At 40.2% G+C, this 14,576-nt stretch overlaps 1 protein-coding gene across 1 annotated transcript in view; it reads left to right on the top strand.

Annotated features, from left to right (window-relative positions):
* The window catches only part of lrpprc (leucine-rich pentatricopeptide repeat containing), a 61,071-nt gene that overhangs the window by 32,235 nt on the left and 14,260 nt on the right, over positions 1–14,576 (top strand). Inside the window, exons 25-30 of the mRNA XM_039621629.1 lie at positions 239–345; positions 7,632–7,700; positions 7,824–7,914; positions 8,486–8,628; positions 10,709–10,832; positions 12,202–12,328. Coding sequence (XP_039477563.1) covers positions 239–345; positions 7,632–7,700; positions 7,824–7,914; positions 8,486–8,628; positions 10,709–10,832; positions 12,202–12,328 — 661 coding nt within the window. The remainder of the gene's footprint in view (positions 1–238; positions 346–7,631; positions 7,701–7,823; positions 7,915–8,485; positions 8,629–10,708; positions 10,833–12,201; positions 12,329–14,576) is intronic.

Raw genomic sequence — 14,576 nt, 5'->3', positions numbered from 1 at the left:
TACGTAACGCTGAGCAGAGCGTTTTAGCAAGTTCACTGGGGAAGCTTAGGCTTTCATTCGGGACCTGTGTTTGTTTGAGAGCTGTCTTGATAGGTCTGCTTTGTGAGTGGGACATTGTGCCAAATAATGGAATCAGAAGGAAATGATGAAGTGTGTGGTGGGTTTGTTTACCTTACGGGTGTTTTTATTCATGACCTTTCTCTGCTCCCTTTCCTCGCCTGTCTGTCTTTCTCTTCAGCGATGGACTTTGTGAGCCAGGAGCGAGGAGAGATGACCATGCTGTATGACCTGTTGTTCGCATTCCTGCAGACGGGCCGCTACCGCGAGGCACGGAAGATCGTCGAGGTAACATTGTGTCTTTATTGGAAGGTTTTGTTTTTGTTAGACTGGAGATCTGATCAGAGTGCAAAGAAAATTAGTTTCTTAGTCTTGGAAAATCTAGCTGATGAAAAATTGTTCTCCGGTGTGCATGGCCGTCATAAGCCGCACAGGACATGTAGGATGGAATTGCCAACCCTCTTTTTGTTATTGTAAATCATCTGACCTGAATATTCGATGAATATTTATATCTTTGTCATCTTAAGTCCTGCTTTAAAATCTGTGTAGATTAGTGCGAGAAAGAGAGAGGCAAAGCGGGCAGATAAGAAGCGATTTTCACATAAATGGAAGAGGGGTTGGGAATGGACAACAAGATAGAGAGATTGATGAGCAGATGAATAGAGGGATGAGCCTGACAACAGAGGAACAGAAACAAGGCCGATCAGAATGAGAACAAAACAGTAAAAAATATCTTAACTCCCTCGCCCTGACCTTGCTCTCTCTCTCTCTCTCTCTCTCTCTCTCTCTCTCGTGTCCTGGCGTGCACTGAAATGGGGATTTGTCCCTCTTGAGGATTTTCAAACCCTCTTAAATATTATCGGCGTGTTATTGTGGCTCTCGCTAGATTGTATGACTGTTATCCTACTTATAATAGCGAGTCAGCTACGTGCTACATGTGTGAGATTGCTGATGCCTTGTAAATAGATGTACAGCTGAGCTCGTCATGGAAAAAATAGCTCAGATTTGAATCCTACTGAAATGTTGTAGCACAGTACATACAAAAATCCCCAGACATCTTGCAACTAAAAAAAAAAATGCAGGAATATTGATTTAAAAGAAGTCCAGCAAGCCTATTTCCATGACTACTGGAAATCAAACCGTACAAGATGTTAGTGGACAATGGCTGCTTTTTAACCAGAGTGTGTATTTCCTACTTCCACAAAGTATCACATCACATTTCCTTATCTGCTTTTCTGGAGAAAGTTATCACTTTTCTTCAGATGTAGGATTTTCCTCACTTTACTATAGTCAGTGTTGATTACATCGAAACTCCCTGGACTCCACCCTTCATTCGGTCTCCTCCATTTATTTCGGGGATTATTGCCATGACAGAACTAGACATCCCCGGCCTCAGTAAGCTATTGATTATTTCTATCAGAGGTGGGAATTGAAGATCCACGGAACAGGGCCTCTGCCAGACACTTCCATTGCACCCTTGCTATATGTTTGGGCATGCCAGGCCTATCCAGCCACTCGATCCAGCGCACCACCAGGTGGTGACCAGTTGACAGCTAAGCTTCACTCTCCATCTCATTATCTAACATAGATCTGATACTGCAATTACAAAATCAACCATCAACCTGCAGCCTAGGGTGTGCTGGTAGATATGTATCTGTGAACACCTTAAAGCAGGGATTATACTTTTCACGAGTCCATCAGAGTTCGCTTGGGTCCCAGTAATGTAAATTCCATTGCCAGATGGTTTGCGTGAGGGCCTGTGGTGGACTTACAAGAATATGTCAGGAATGACTGCTCGGCCACTGGGTCTCCAGTTGTCGGGTTCCTCGTCTGCAACAGACTATAATGTGGGCTTTATGCTTAAATATGGAGTTCATGGATGGAGTTTGCTGTGAATTGCTCAGTGGCCAATAACAAAACACCGTTTGGGTTCATGCACCAAACTGGGAGGGCATAAAAGTTTGTTAAATAGGGAAGAACAGAACTGAAACTAACTGTTAAAATGCTTCCTATAGCAGAAGACGGCTGGAGTGTCTGGTTAATCCTCTCTGGGTTAAATACTACCAGCAACAGTGTTTCAAGTTACATGTAGGTGCTTCAAAACTGCATTCACAACTTGGGATAAAGTGCTAAAGTTCCCCAGTTTTAGAATTAACAGCTATTCTTTCCTGTCTTTTAGAGTCTAATCAGGAGGAAACAAACAAGAAATGCAGAGTTGATATATTTCAAAAGCCAGGATTCACTTAACCTTCACAGACTTTTAGAACAGTCTAAACACAAAGTTCACTTTTGAACTCCCCCTTATTATACTTGCATGACGATGGACCCACTGCTGAGGTGATAAACTACAATTGAATCATATCTTTGACTCAAATATGCATACACACACTCAGATGCACAAATACTTTTTCCCCTGTGAGAGCGTCAAGTGGCAGTCCAGAGTGGTGTCTCTCTTTAGGCTGTGTTTGGTATAATTGGCAGCTGATTAATCACAGCTAATTAAATGTAATGATAGAGAAAGGTGGCCAATTTTGTGCTAAATGGTCATGGTTAGATAGGGGATTGTCAGGTGGCCAGGCCTATTATTGTGTGTGTTATGGTCAAGGTTAGGTAGTATTGCTAAAGAGTGGTAAGCCATTATGTGTTTTTGTGTTAGGGAGAGGGGTTTGCCTCTGCGTGTGTGTATTTGTGTGTGTGGGGGGCTGAGTGGCCAGGTGATTAGTGGAATTAGGACATTAGGAATTGAGATGGAGAGGGTTTGTTAAGTGGAGGTGAGGAAAGGTCGACTCCAGCGCTTTCTTTTTGTCTATGCACGTAAGTAGGTGAGAGAAACCTGTGAAGATGCTTTGGCAACTAAAGGCTACGCAAGACACCGAACAAGGTGGCAACAGGAACTCCAGTATAGTTTTATTTGAGCTGTTTGACATGTTTCCATGATCTCTGAGTGACTTTTTGTTTTTTGGGGGGGTGGGGTTTGTTTCAAACTTGAATTCTTTTCATGTAACCATGCGTGTGTGTAAACTATGTGCCTTCTTATTTCTGAGGATTTTGTTTTTGGCCCAGATTAGGGAGATTTGTCCTGATGGATTCAAAATCCCAAACATATTCGTGTGTGTGTGTGTGTGTGTGTGTGTGTGTGTGTGTGTGAGCAGTTGTGGTGCTTTGAGCCCTCAAGACTTTACCAAGTAAAAGGAATCGGAGGCAAAGAGATGGAGCACTTGCACTGGGCCTTAGTCTCTAAGAAGATTAGACAGACTGAGAGAGAGTGAGTGCAACACATTTTAATTTGTCCCTTTGGCTGGTTGGGTAAGAACATAATGCCTTTGCCTGGGACAGCTAGAGGGATGGAGAGGAGGAGCAGGAGAGATTTGGAGAAAGAGGGAGGGATTGAGAGAAGTGGGGATTGAAAGAGGAAAGCATGGCAGTGAGGGATGGTCAGGGGAAGGGATGAAGCCGGTCTTTCCTTTTACTCTCCCCTCTCTCACAGTATGATGGGCTCCCATCAAAGAGGCCAGCAGGGATTGAGTGCTGTTGATCCTCATTCAGATTAACTTCCTGCCAGATCGGTCTGTGTCCTTTTTTTTTCTTTTTCTCCTTAGCCAGATTACCAGGAAGACAGGCAGAGTGAGGTTTCTCAATCCTAGTCTTATTCAGATTGTATCAAAGCCCCCAGGAGACAGATGAAATCCTGATCACTGTTATTCCATGATAATCATCTAGTCACTCCTCATATCAGACTAAATCATAGCTACATGAGCCTGCAGATCAATCTATGTCAGCCTTTATTGACAGCCCACACACTCTGTCTGTCTGCATCTCACTGGTGTCCTAAAAATCTGAGCAAATCTCCTAGCTGTAGCTGCCGGGGCCTCAGATTCTCTGCATTTGAAATCATAATTTTATTGTTGAAGTTGCTTTTTTTTAAATGCCCTTTTCAAGAGTGTAGTGGGAGATCTTTCTGTAGTATTTCCACAGTTCATATAGGGCAGTTCCAGTGTTGCATTGTGGAGTCATAGAGAAATTAAATTGTTTTCCTTCCAGAATGTATTTTGTTTTCCCCTCTTTGAATTTTAGAATTGTCTATACTACAAGGTAGAGTGTAAGTGGCTAACACTGGGTTTTTAAACTCATTATCGGCAAACATTTGCTAGTCTTGCCCCTACGATATACATTGGCTATGGTTTTTTGTATCAATATTGCTCTAAAATGTGCTCAACTTTTGTAATGTTTTGTAATAATCCTCTTTGTTTGGGTTGCCTCTGAGTTTTCTGCCTTCATTTATTCCCAGACTGTGTTATTCTGAGATACAGTAGCATATTTTGTATGACTTCCTGTACTTTGTGGAGCTGAACATGTGTTTTTTATGAATCTGGCTGTATGTTTGGAGTGTAGAAGAAATTTCAGATCAGTTAGATGCTTCCAGAGGTGGGACCAAGTCAAGACAGACAACTTTCAAGTCAAGTCCCAAGTCCGAAACTTTGAATTTCAAGTCCTTTCAAGTCTTTTTTTTAACCCTCTGGGGTCCCGGGTATAATTGGCCGTTCTTGACTACTTTTGATTTTACTTCTATATTTCACTTTTAAAATATGTTTTTCTTGCCTTGTTTGGTATCATTATTTACAGCACAACCTCAAATATCTGAAATTTGAGTTATTTTTTTCATTTTGGTATACTATATTAGCACAGTTGATCTAAATTCAGACAAAAATTCAGAATCCGAGTAGAAAAAGTTATATTTTTTTACATGTTTAACGAATCATTTTCATAACTTGAAATGCAAATAGAAATTGTACATTTCTAAAAATTATGCACAAGTTTTGCAAACAACAAAGTTATATGGTACTATTTACCTAAAAATGCAGCCAAGGCCTCAGGCGTTTTTATATAACCATTTAAATCTATTTACAGAACAATCAGGTGTGCTGCATCAAATAAGAAGGCACACAAATTATTTGTGCCAGTCCAAAAATGTAGTTTGTGTTCAGTATAAGACAGAGGAGAACACCACAGGCCTAAACCCTGCAGGTCTGACAACTGGAGGTGCAACAGTCCAGTTTTCTATGTGGAGACAGCGTTTACACTGGAATCTGCCTTTGACAGCTTTTTAGATCAAATATGAAATTCAGCAGTCTAACCGACACACAATACAAAACAATAACTACACAACAAACTAACTATAGCCTCCAAACACGCTAAACGTCACTAATGTCTCACATATGAAAACTCTCTCTCTCTCTTTCTTTCGCTCGCCCGCTTTCCGTCGCGGGTGTCACTCCTAAAACTTCCCTTCTCCCTAAACAACCAAATGTCACATGTTGCCTTATCATTTTTTTTTGATTGGCTGACATGGTAAACTCTAACACCAATAGGGAAGGGCTGTTTTTCTTTTCTTTTCACTCGCAAGTGGAGAGCGTATGCTAGGCTGTCTGTAGAAAACGCCGTTTTTGTCTAGCATCCCTGTTGAGAATAACCTTTGCAAATAAACAACAGCTAATAATATAAGATCAAAGTATTTTATTTGATGTATTGACATAAATGACAGAAGAAAAAGGCCATGTATAGCAGGACTACTCAATTACACACTAAGGTGGGCCAGATTTTCTAACCAAACAAAAAATTTCCCTGGCTCAGACATGCAAAAGTTAAACACGACCATACACTAATTGCAAATTAAACACAGTGATTTTGAATTGTGATGTGATGGTAAAATAAATATTTGTCAGTCTAAACTGGGTTAAATCTACGGGGTTAATGATGGGGAGGCGGAGAGAGACTGAGTACAGCTACAGAACCCACTTTCTGAAACGGACCCTGCTCACCATTCACCGACAATTCTGAGCTGACAAGTTGCATGTTATTCTTGGATGGGCTTGCAGGACCGGATTTAAAATAGCATGACAAACATATCATACCTGTTAAAGCCAAACAGTATCATCAACGTAGCCGAAGAACATTTGCTAATAAGATGAAGTTAGCTAAGTCAGCTGTCTCATCGTAGCAAAAAAAAAAAAAAAAAAGCACCACCTACCGTTCTTTATGCAACTTCAAATGTCGGACAAAGTTGGAAGTTGTTCCATCTCCGTCTGTGATTCTCTTCTTGCATGTTTTGCATATGCATTTCGTTTTTTGTTGACTACTTCGTAGTTTATGTACCCGAAAGAAATAACTCTTGGAAGCATTTTTGGCTCGAGCGTTTTTGTTCTTGTTTTTTTCAAATCTGGTTAATTTGATTGGCTGTGCTGCAGCCCACGCTCACATACATATGGAGTGTGGTAAGAATGAATGAATGAATAAAGTGAATTAATGGTCCGCACTTTTTATATAATATGTATGTTAAATTTTAGATTTGGGTAAAATATCAAGTCTTTTCAAGTAAACAGGTTCAAGTCCAATTCAAGTCCCAAGTCACTGGTGTAAAAGTCCAAGTCAAGTCCAAGTCTTACAACCTTTTTTCAAGTCAAGTCTAAAGTCATAAAATTAATGACTCGAGTCTAAGTCATGTGACTCGAGTCCACACCTCTGGATGCTTCTATGTTGTTACTGGATTATAAACAAAAATCTGAAGTCTGTAAATCTTTGCACAGCACTGCAAATTTGTATAATCTGAGTTTTGGATAACTGGTTAATGAAAAAGTAATTTAAACTGTAAATTGGAAAAAGTACTTTGCAAACTTCTAATGGACATATTCTCTACATTGTGAAACTAAATGATTTGTCAGCTCTAATTAAAAGAAAAAAGAGATAAATTGAGAATGAAAATAATTTCCTCAGCTGTAGCTTTGCTAAATGCATGTGTCCCACTCCTGAACACATTATAATATCAGCTCTGTTTTCTTTGTAGCAGTAAATTGCCCTTTAGCTTTTATGTATTGATAATCTGCAAGGCCAAACAAATTATCAAACACATTATCTTTAGAAATAGAGTGACTGAAGATACATCATTGATGATATTGTAAAACCACTGCACTTACATGAAGTGCAAAGCCTCCTGCCAGCAGACACATTTAATTTTTAAAATCTGTTGTATATCAGCTCGTGATTACTCTACACCAATAAATGCTAATATTTAAGGACTCTTTATTCTGGGGTTCGGGTGGATCAGTGTTATGTTAAGGATAATGCTTTAATGGTTTTGTATTATATTAATCTCCACCCTATGTTGTGCTCAGTGAAGTAATGTTTTTTTTCCATTTGTCCTTTAATCTCAATGACACTTTTTACTTTGAGAGATAAAAATTCCTTTCTTAAGGGAGACCTGGTTAAGGGCAGCAGAAATTGCAGCAAATATAAATAGAAGTAAAGAAACAAACACAATTGGCATGAAGTACAGACATTGTAGTACTACTAACAACAACAACGACAACGACAAAATATAAGCCTGATGTTGGAAGATGTTATTAATTGGGATGAAGTAAAAAAAAAAATGAATAAATTTTGAAGCATATCTTGTTATCTTGTTGCTACGCAGCATCTGACCAGTTATTTGACATCTGAGAAATGTGAGGAACAATTTACTGAAGCTGCTATTTATCAATTAATCAACTGATTTCTTATGTCTGTTTTCTTTTTTCTAGACCCCCGGGCTGAGGGCAAAGCCTGGACGCTTGCAGTGGTATGCAGAGAAATGCATTTTAAATAACCAGGTAGGTAACACAAACACACACACAGGCCTAAAATTACCAAAGCCACACAAAGAAGAAGAAGAAAAGAATATAAATGCAGGAAAAAAATCAAAGTTGAACTTTATATTCTGTCTGTGTGTACAGATGGAGGCCTTGGAGCAGATGGTGGACATGACAGCCAAGCTGTTTGAGTGCGACAGAGATGAGATGTACAATTATCTCCTCCGGCTCTGCAGTAAGTCTTTTCCTTTCATTTGTCTGTGTGCTCTTTTATTTTGTTTCTCTGTTTGTGGGTGTTTGTGGGTTTGACCTACAAACTGCCCCCCCTCCCTGACCTCATCTTCAGTTGTGACTTTTCACCTCTGGGTGTGCCTCCTGAGCTCATTCCCAGACCTTGAGTGTGCAGCAGAATGGGATCAGTCAGAAGTCAGCAGAAGACATGGTGTGATTGCTGCACTGGAGAGCAGAACAGATAACGCTTGTGATTGGAGTGTTAAAGCTGATTGTCGACCCATTACCCTTCCCTACATGCACGCACACGCACGCACACACACACACACACACCCACACCACACCACTAGCTGGTGTGTTTGATAAATTACAGCATAGTTGAGGGTCAGTCTGTTGATCAGATTAGTGCTTTGATTGCCTTCTCTCAGCATGGAGCGCTTTGTCAGAAATTGCTCTCTTGAGCATGCTGGGTAGTGAGCTGACTATACAGGCTCACAGGTCTGTGTGTCATGGCTTCCAATAACAAATCATAAACATTTTCTCATTCCCACTGCTTTGTTTCTGGTTGCTTTCAGAGGAGACCAACAACTGGCAGAAGGCAGAAGCCATGTGGACGAAGATGCAGGAGGAGAACGTCATTCCCAGGGAGAGGACTCTGCGTTTACTGGCAGACATCCTGAAGAGTAATGGCCAGGAGGTACCCTTCGAGGTACCTGAGGTAAAGTCCCAGCTTACAATAAAATGAAAATCCCAATAATGCTCAGTTGGCAGGTCTGATATTAGAAAGATGATTGCCAAGAGCAGGGAAGGCAAACCTAAAAGCAAAGGCAAGAAGAAAGAGCTGTGAAGGAGGCTAAAGGTGCCTGATATTAAATATGACATACAGCCATGTAGTACTAATGGTAAAACTCAACATAGTGGGCCTGTTCATAGATTTGTGTCCTTAAGTCTTTAATCATGGCAGTCAGTTTGATTAATTGAAGTAATTGATTGTCAGGTAATATTTCATTTTTTTGGAATTTTTATTGTCTAAAAAGCAATTTAATGATGTGAAGTTGTTGCTATTTTGAGATATTATATTAAGTCATTGTTTAATCAATAATTAACAGATAATTGAGGCGTTATCTATCCTAGGCTCTATCCTAGGCCCACTTATGGTTTGAATATACATGCTTCCTCTCAGCCAGATCATTCATAGCTTTAATATTGCCCATTCAGTTTTGCTCATAACACAGTATTAAATCTCTCTCTGCTGTGCAACACCAGTAGCCTTGACAATCTATTGACCTTTCTAAAAGACATCAAATCCTGGCTATCTCAGAACCTTCCAAAGTTCATTGATAATAACTTTTATATATTACCTATTGGTCTGAAAGAATTCCACTTCTCTAGCCTACACTAAGTGTAGCTTACCTAAAATGTCAAGCATTCAGCTCTTAACCTGGCAGGGATTTTTGGATACTGAGCTCTGTTTTGATGCTCAAACAGGAGGAACAGCCTGACGATTGAGATCAGAATGACAATTTCTTTTAATCTTATAATTCTTGTCTTTAAAATATTTTTTTAACTCTAACACTTTTGTGACTGTTTAACAGACGGCACTGTTGATTTTTAGTTTTCCTGTATTTCTTATTTTGTGCCTTGTTAGTGTTTTGTTAGTTTGTTTTTGTTTTTATAGTAATCAATATTAAGGCTTGCTTGGCCCTCTTTGATGGTTTATACCTAAAATTGCATGGTAATAACACAATAATTACATTTAATATTCGGTACATTACTGGTCCTGTACTAATGTGGCAAAGTGCTTTAAAAGTTGCACTCCCTCATTCAAATCACAATGGTCTAATTACTGCTTTTTTTAAATTCAGATGACACTACATGTTTATTTTTTTTGTCTGAATAAAACTGTTGCTGACTGAATCGATTAACCAAAGAGCAGGTTGACCCCAGCCTCTGATTGTAGGAGCAACCCCCCCACGCCCCCCAAACAACCTCTGAAAACTCTTATCAGCCGCTCTCCATGCAGCCCCCCTACTCTGCTCCACTTTAAGCCCCTGTTCATTACATGCAGAGGAAACAGGATTGAAGCTCTGATCTGAAGTGTAGTCAATCAGACCGGTTGGCTGGTGAAAGGAATTACAGCTTGATCTGTCTCTAAATCTGTAATGCCAGACTAATTTAGCCAGACACTAAATGCTACCATATGGTTGTCGCTTGATGCTTGGCTCGATATGAGTGTTCAGCTGTAACGAAATTAAATGGAGAAAATTAAATTTTATTTCTTTACTAATTAAATACAATAATTGGTAAAGAAATGAAGTCTTAAAAAGCCTTAAATTCCTCTTGTTTGCTTCATTCCTTCACTATGCATTTTTCCTGAGCTTGGTGTGCACGCCTGAAGCAGCCTGAAGCATGATGAGACAGAAAGTGATTGCCGTTGCCTGAAGCGATGAACTTCTTGACCCCAGGGGCTCTTGAGTTGATACCACCCGCTCCAGCACACACATTCTCTAGCACGCACACTTTTCCTTTGCCCCTGGGGTGCCAAACCTAATTTGCCCCCAGCCGATACAGCTTAACCCCCTTCTCTTGCTGCTACATGGGTGACCGAGCATTATGGGACCTTGCCCTGCCTGTCAGGCATTATTGCACTGTCATATATGCACATAAACACACCAGCTCTTTCCCAGGACACAGCTGAACATGTTTCAGACCTTAATACTTGATGTAGCTGCATTTTGTGGACATCGGACTGAGTTTAAGCACCGTTTTATATGTGTGTTTGTGTGTTGTTTTTCTAGACCTGGTACCAGCAAGCTGCCACCACACAGCAGGTCAAGTTCGCGACAACCCCCACTGCAACTGAAAGTGTTAGCGATTACCAGGTCCGTCTGTTGGCCCTCTGTAAGAAGGGCAAGGCCAAAGGTAAGCAGCAGGAGGTCCTGCTATTGTTTTCCTGTAAGACTTAGAGGGGAGACATACTACATTTGTCATACTTAAAACATCAGAGGTGTATAAAATAAAATCACCAATTCCAGTCTCTTAAAACTAGAATTTGAGAATATAAGACAATAGAAATTGTTTATCAGACAATTTCCTACTTTCCCGTCATTCATGGTGATAGCATTGGGATCTTTTTGCAATGTTTTATATTCAAAGAGTTTGGCAATATTTCTGCAAAACCATGTGAAAGACTCATTACCAGTTATTGCAAATGCTGGATTGCAGTTGTTTCTGCCATAGTTGGCAGAACCAGTTATTAGGTTAATGGGCAGTTGGTTTTTCTCAAAGGGCCAGGTAGGCTTGGATACCTTTTCCCCTCTTAATAAATGAAATCATCATTTAAAAACTACAGTTTGTATTTGCTCTGGTTATTTTTGACTGATCTTCGATTAACAAATCTGCCAAAAAATCAGAAATCACAAAGGGGTAAGTACTTTTTCATGGCAGTGGTATGTATTGCACCTGCAAAACAAATTATCTCCAAAAGCATCAAATTGTTTTTCTTAGTTAACTTCTTGATAGATTAGTCTGTTACACTCGTCTTCTTACGTGGGATTCTCGTTCCTAAGAAAGTTTTTCCTCCCAAAAATTGAGCATCTCACTTTCTGACATGTGGCTTTTTTACCTGCCCACCTTTTGATTTTGCTTTCTGCTGATTCATGCTGTGTAGGCATGGCATTTTCCTCTTGACCCAGCATTTTTTTTTTATTGTACTATTGGTGAAATCTACCGAGTGCCAAGCCTACTGATTAATTGAGGGGGGGAAAGAATAAATGTCAAATTATGCTTGAAATGAAATAGTTTATATAGCAGTCTTGGGTGACTACTCTTCCAAACAGATGCTCTTAAAGGCACAATAAAGTGCCTGCTCTCATAGGAATGGGTCAGATTTAATAACTGTTCAAGTTTTAAGGTGGTCACAGACACTTTTGGACAATGTCAAGGTATCCAATCATCACACACCTGGTCAGGTGGTTGATTTTGAAGCTATTTGTCATACTGGCTTCCACCACAGTTGAAGAACATCACCTTAAATTATTATTACCATTTAAACAATGTTTGTATGTAATTACAAATATATAATTTTTCCAACTACTTTAGATACCGCAAATACACGTTTTCCCTTAAATATTGAGGAGAAATGGTAACATAACATATAACATTTTACTATTGTGTGTTCAGATTAGGCTGTTAATCCATTAATACAAGGATAATCTTAAATTCTATTTTTCAGTTATCCCAGCCAATGTCTTGACTCATTTTTCCCTTTTTTCTTGCTCTCTTCCTGCAGAAGCATTTGGGATGCTGAAGGAAGCTGAAAAAAAAGGTGTGGCACTAGGCCCCTCCCCCTACGACCACCTGATTCGTGCTCTGTTGGCCGAGGGATCTATGGATGAAGCCATGGCAGTCAAGGACATGTAGGTGTATTAATATCTTGATTTGTGCCAAAATCATCTGGAAAAAAGCATAAAAATATTACTGCTTATAGTGTCAGTTTATTGTCTTGTACGTATCCCTGGTTGCTAAAAAGACTTCAGGTTGTGCAGAAGTCTATGTGAACTTGTAAACACTGCTGTGTTTAGGGGCTTAATGTCTAGTATGAAAGTCATACAGTCATGCACACAATGCAGAAAAAACCTTTTCATTTGTAGGTGTCATGCAAGTGTTGGTAATCTCACACAGTGCCTGGATTGCAGATTTTAAATTCGCATCTGGAGGAATGTCAAGGGTGAATTCACCTCCATCCAGCTCACAGTCAGCTTTGAAGTGAATTTGTATGATGGATTGTCGGTTTTATAAGGGATCACACCCTAAAACATGCAGTAGGAGGGTTTTCCAATGTTGTCAGGTTTAGCAGTTTGGTGTGACATAATGCAGTTCTCTCCATACATCTGCTTTGATTTACAAGGAGTGGGTTTTAGCTTTTGTTTTAGAAGGTCAATCAGATTTTTCCCGATATCCAATTATGATAACCAACTAATTGTGTTTAGTTTTTCCTTGAACATCAACAGCAGCAAAACAAAAGGGATCCCTTTCCATAGTTGTTCATATTTTAGAAGAGTTAACATAAGTGAAATATTCAGCCCTTAAAGCAGACAGAAAGCACAGCAGTTTGTATTAAACTTACAATTCAACATGTAGTTTAATGCTCTGCTACTTTTCCTGTCACTCCTCAGCTGGTGGTAGCAGGTCGCCTCAGGCTAAATCTGCAGCTCCTCAGTAGACATGAGGATTACAAACTGATTGTGTGCTAACACATTCAGTTCTGCTGGATATGGACAATGGTTCTTTCTAAGCCCTAAGACACACACACACACACACACACACACACACACACACACACACACACACACACACACACACACACACACACACACACACACTCGGATATACAGATTAATTTTGGTTCTCTGGAAAGCGGGTGACTTTGTGCAGGGACATCAGTCTTCTTCCAATTAGTAATGTATCATGTGTTGTTGTTTCGTTCGTGGGGCCATATCAGGGCTTAGGCCTGGAGACGAATGGATGGACAGACAGAGGTATTAAAGATGCGAGCTTAGCACAGGGCTGATTTCCTTCTCTGTTTTGTCTTTTATAGGTAATCTCCTACTTTCCCTTTTTTCTGTTTCCTTTTGTCCCTTTCTTTATATCACTTTCTTTCTGCAGAGGAGAAACACAGAAGCAAAGAGTTACGATAATAACATAATGACACACACTGACAGAAGAGCTGCAGTTACTAATTTGTGCTGAAAGAAAAAACATGTAAAAACATCTATTACACTATCAGTCTCTTCCCTGTTTCCAGCTCCCTACATGGTTCAGACTCTTATATTATGAGAAATAATCATATCAATTTTAGAGCCGTGTTTCAACAAGCACAAGGCAATGCAAGCGATAACCCATCTCCAGTCTGTTTGAATTGGTTTATGGCATCCCTGCCTGGATAAAAGCTTAGTTTATCTGCGCTCTTAATGAGAAGTGAAATGAGCTGAGAGGAAAGGAGATGGAAATGGAAAGGAAAGGATGGAGATAAAAAGGGCTAAATGGGAAAAGAGGAGTGAACAAGGGGAGGAGGGCTAGATTTAATCACGTACGGGGATAATGAAGACGCTATAGGCATTAATTCTCAGTGCGTGTGGGTGTGTTTGTTTTTGGGTAATCTGTACAGAATTGAGCAGCGGGGTACTTATGGTGAGATTAAGGGATTGGGAGAGAGTGATGATGAGAGAGAAGAAGAAGTGGGTGACGCATAATATCCCTAGAAGGAGAAGGTGAGAGTGTGTGTTGGGAGACAGCTTCTGGAGATTTTCTTCCACCTGATAAGAATAACTCTGACCCCGCTGCTCAGTCACCGCAGCAATCTGTCGCCGACCCTGTTACTCCTCCAATCTCTGGCGTGACCCTGTCACAGCGGCCGCCGGATGCTGCCCGGCCTGGTGTCGCCGTAGTGATAAGGATTGCCAGCCTGATGCTCAATTGAGCGGGCAGATTAATCTGGTTGCAGGGGTATAATAATAAAGAAGGGGGAAAAAGGCAGGAGGCAAGCTTGATTGAGGTTTTAGTGGCAAAGAAATGAAAAAGAGGAGGGCTGGAAAGGACAGCAAGTTAGATGGACATGCAGAGTGAAAGGAGGAGGATGTGATGAGAGGGAGCAGCTCCCAGAGG

This window comes from Oreochromis aureus, linkage group 13 (assembly GCF_013358895.1).
Source record: "Oreochromis aureus strain Israel breed Guangdong linkage group 13, ZZ_aureus, whole genome shotgun sequence".
In the NCBI taxonomy this organism is placed as follows: domain Eukaryota; kingdom Metazoa; phylum Chordata; class Actinopteri; order Cichliformes; family Cichlidae; genus Oreochromis; species Oreochromis aureus.
This window is presented reverse-complemented; position numbering and strand designations above follow the sequence as displayed.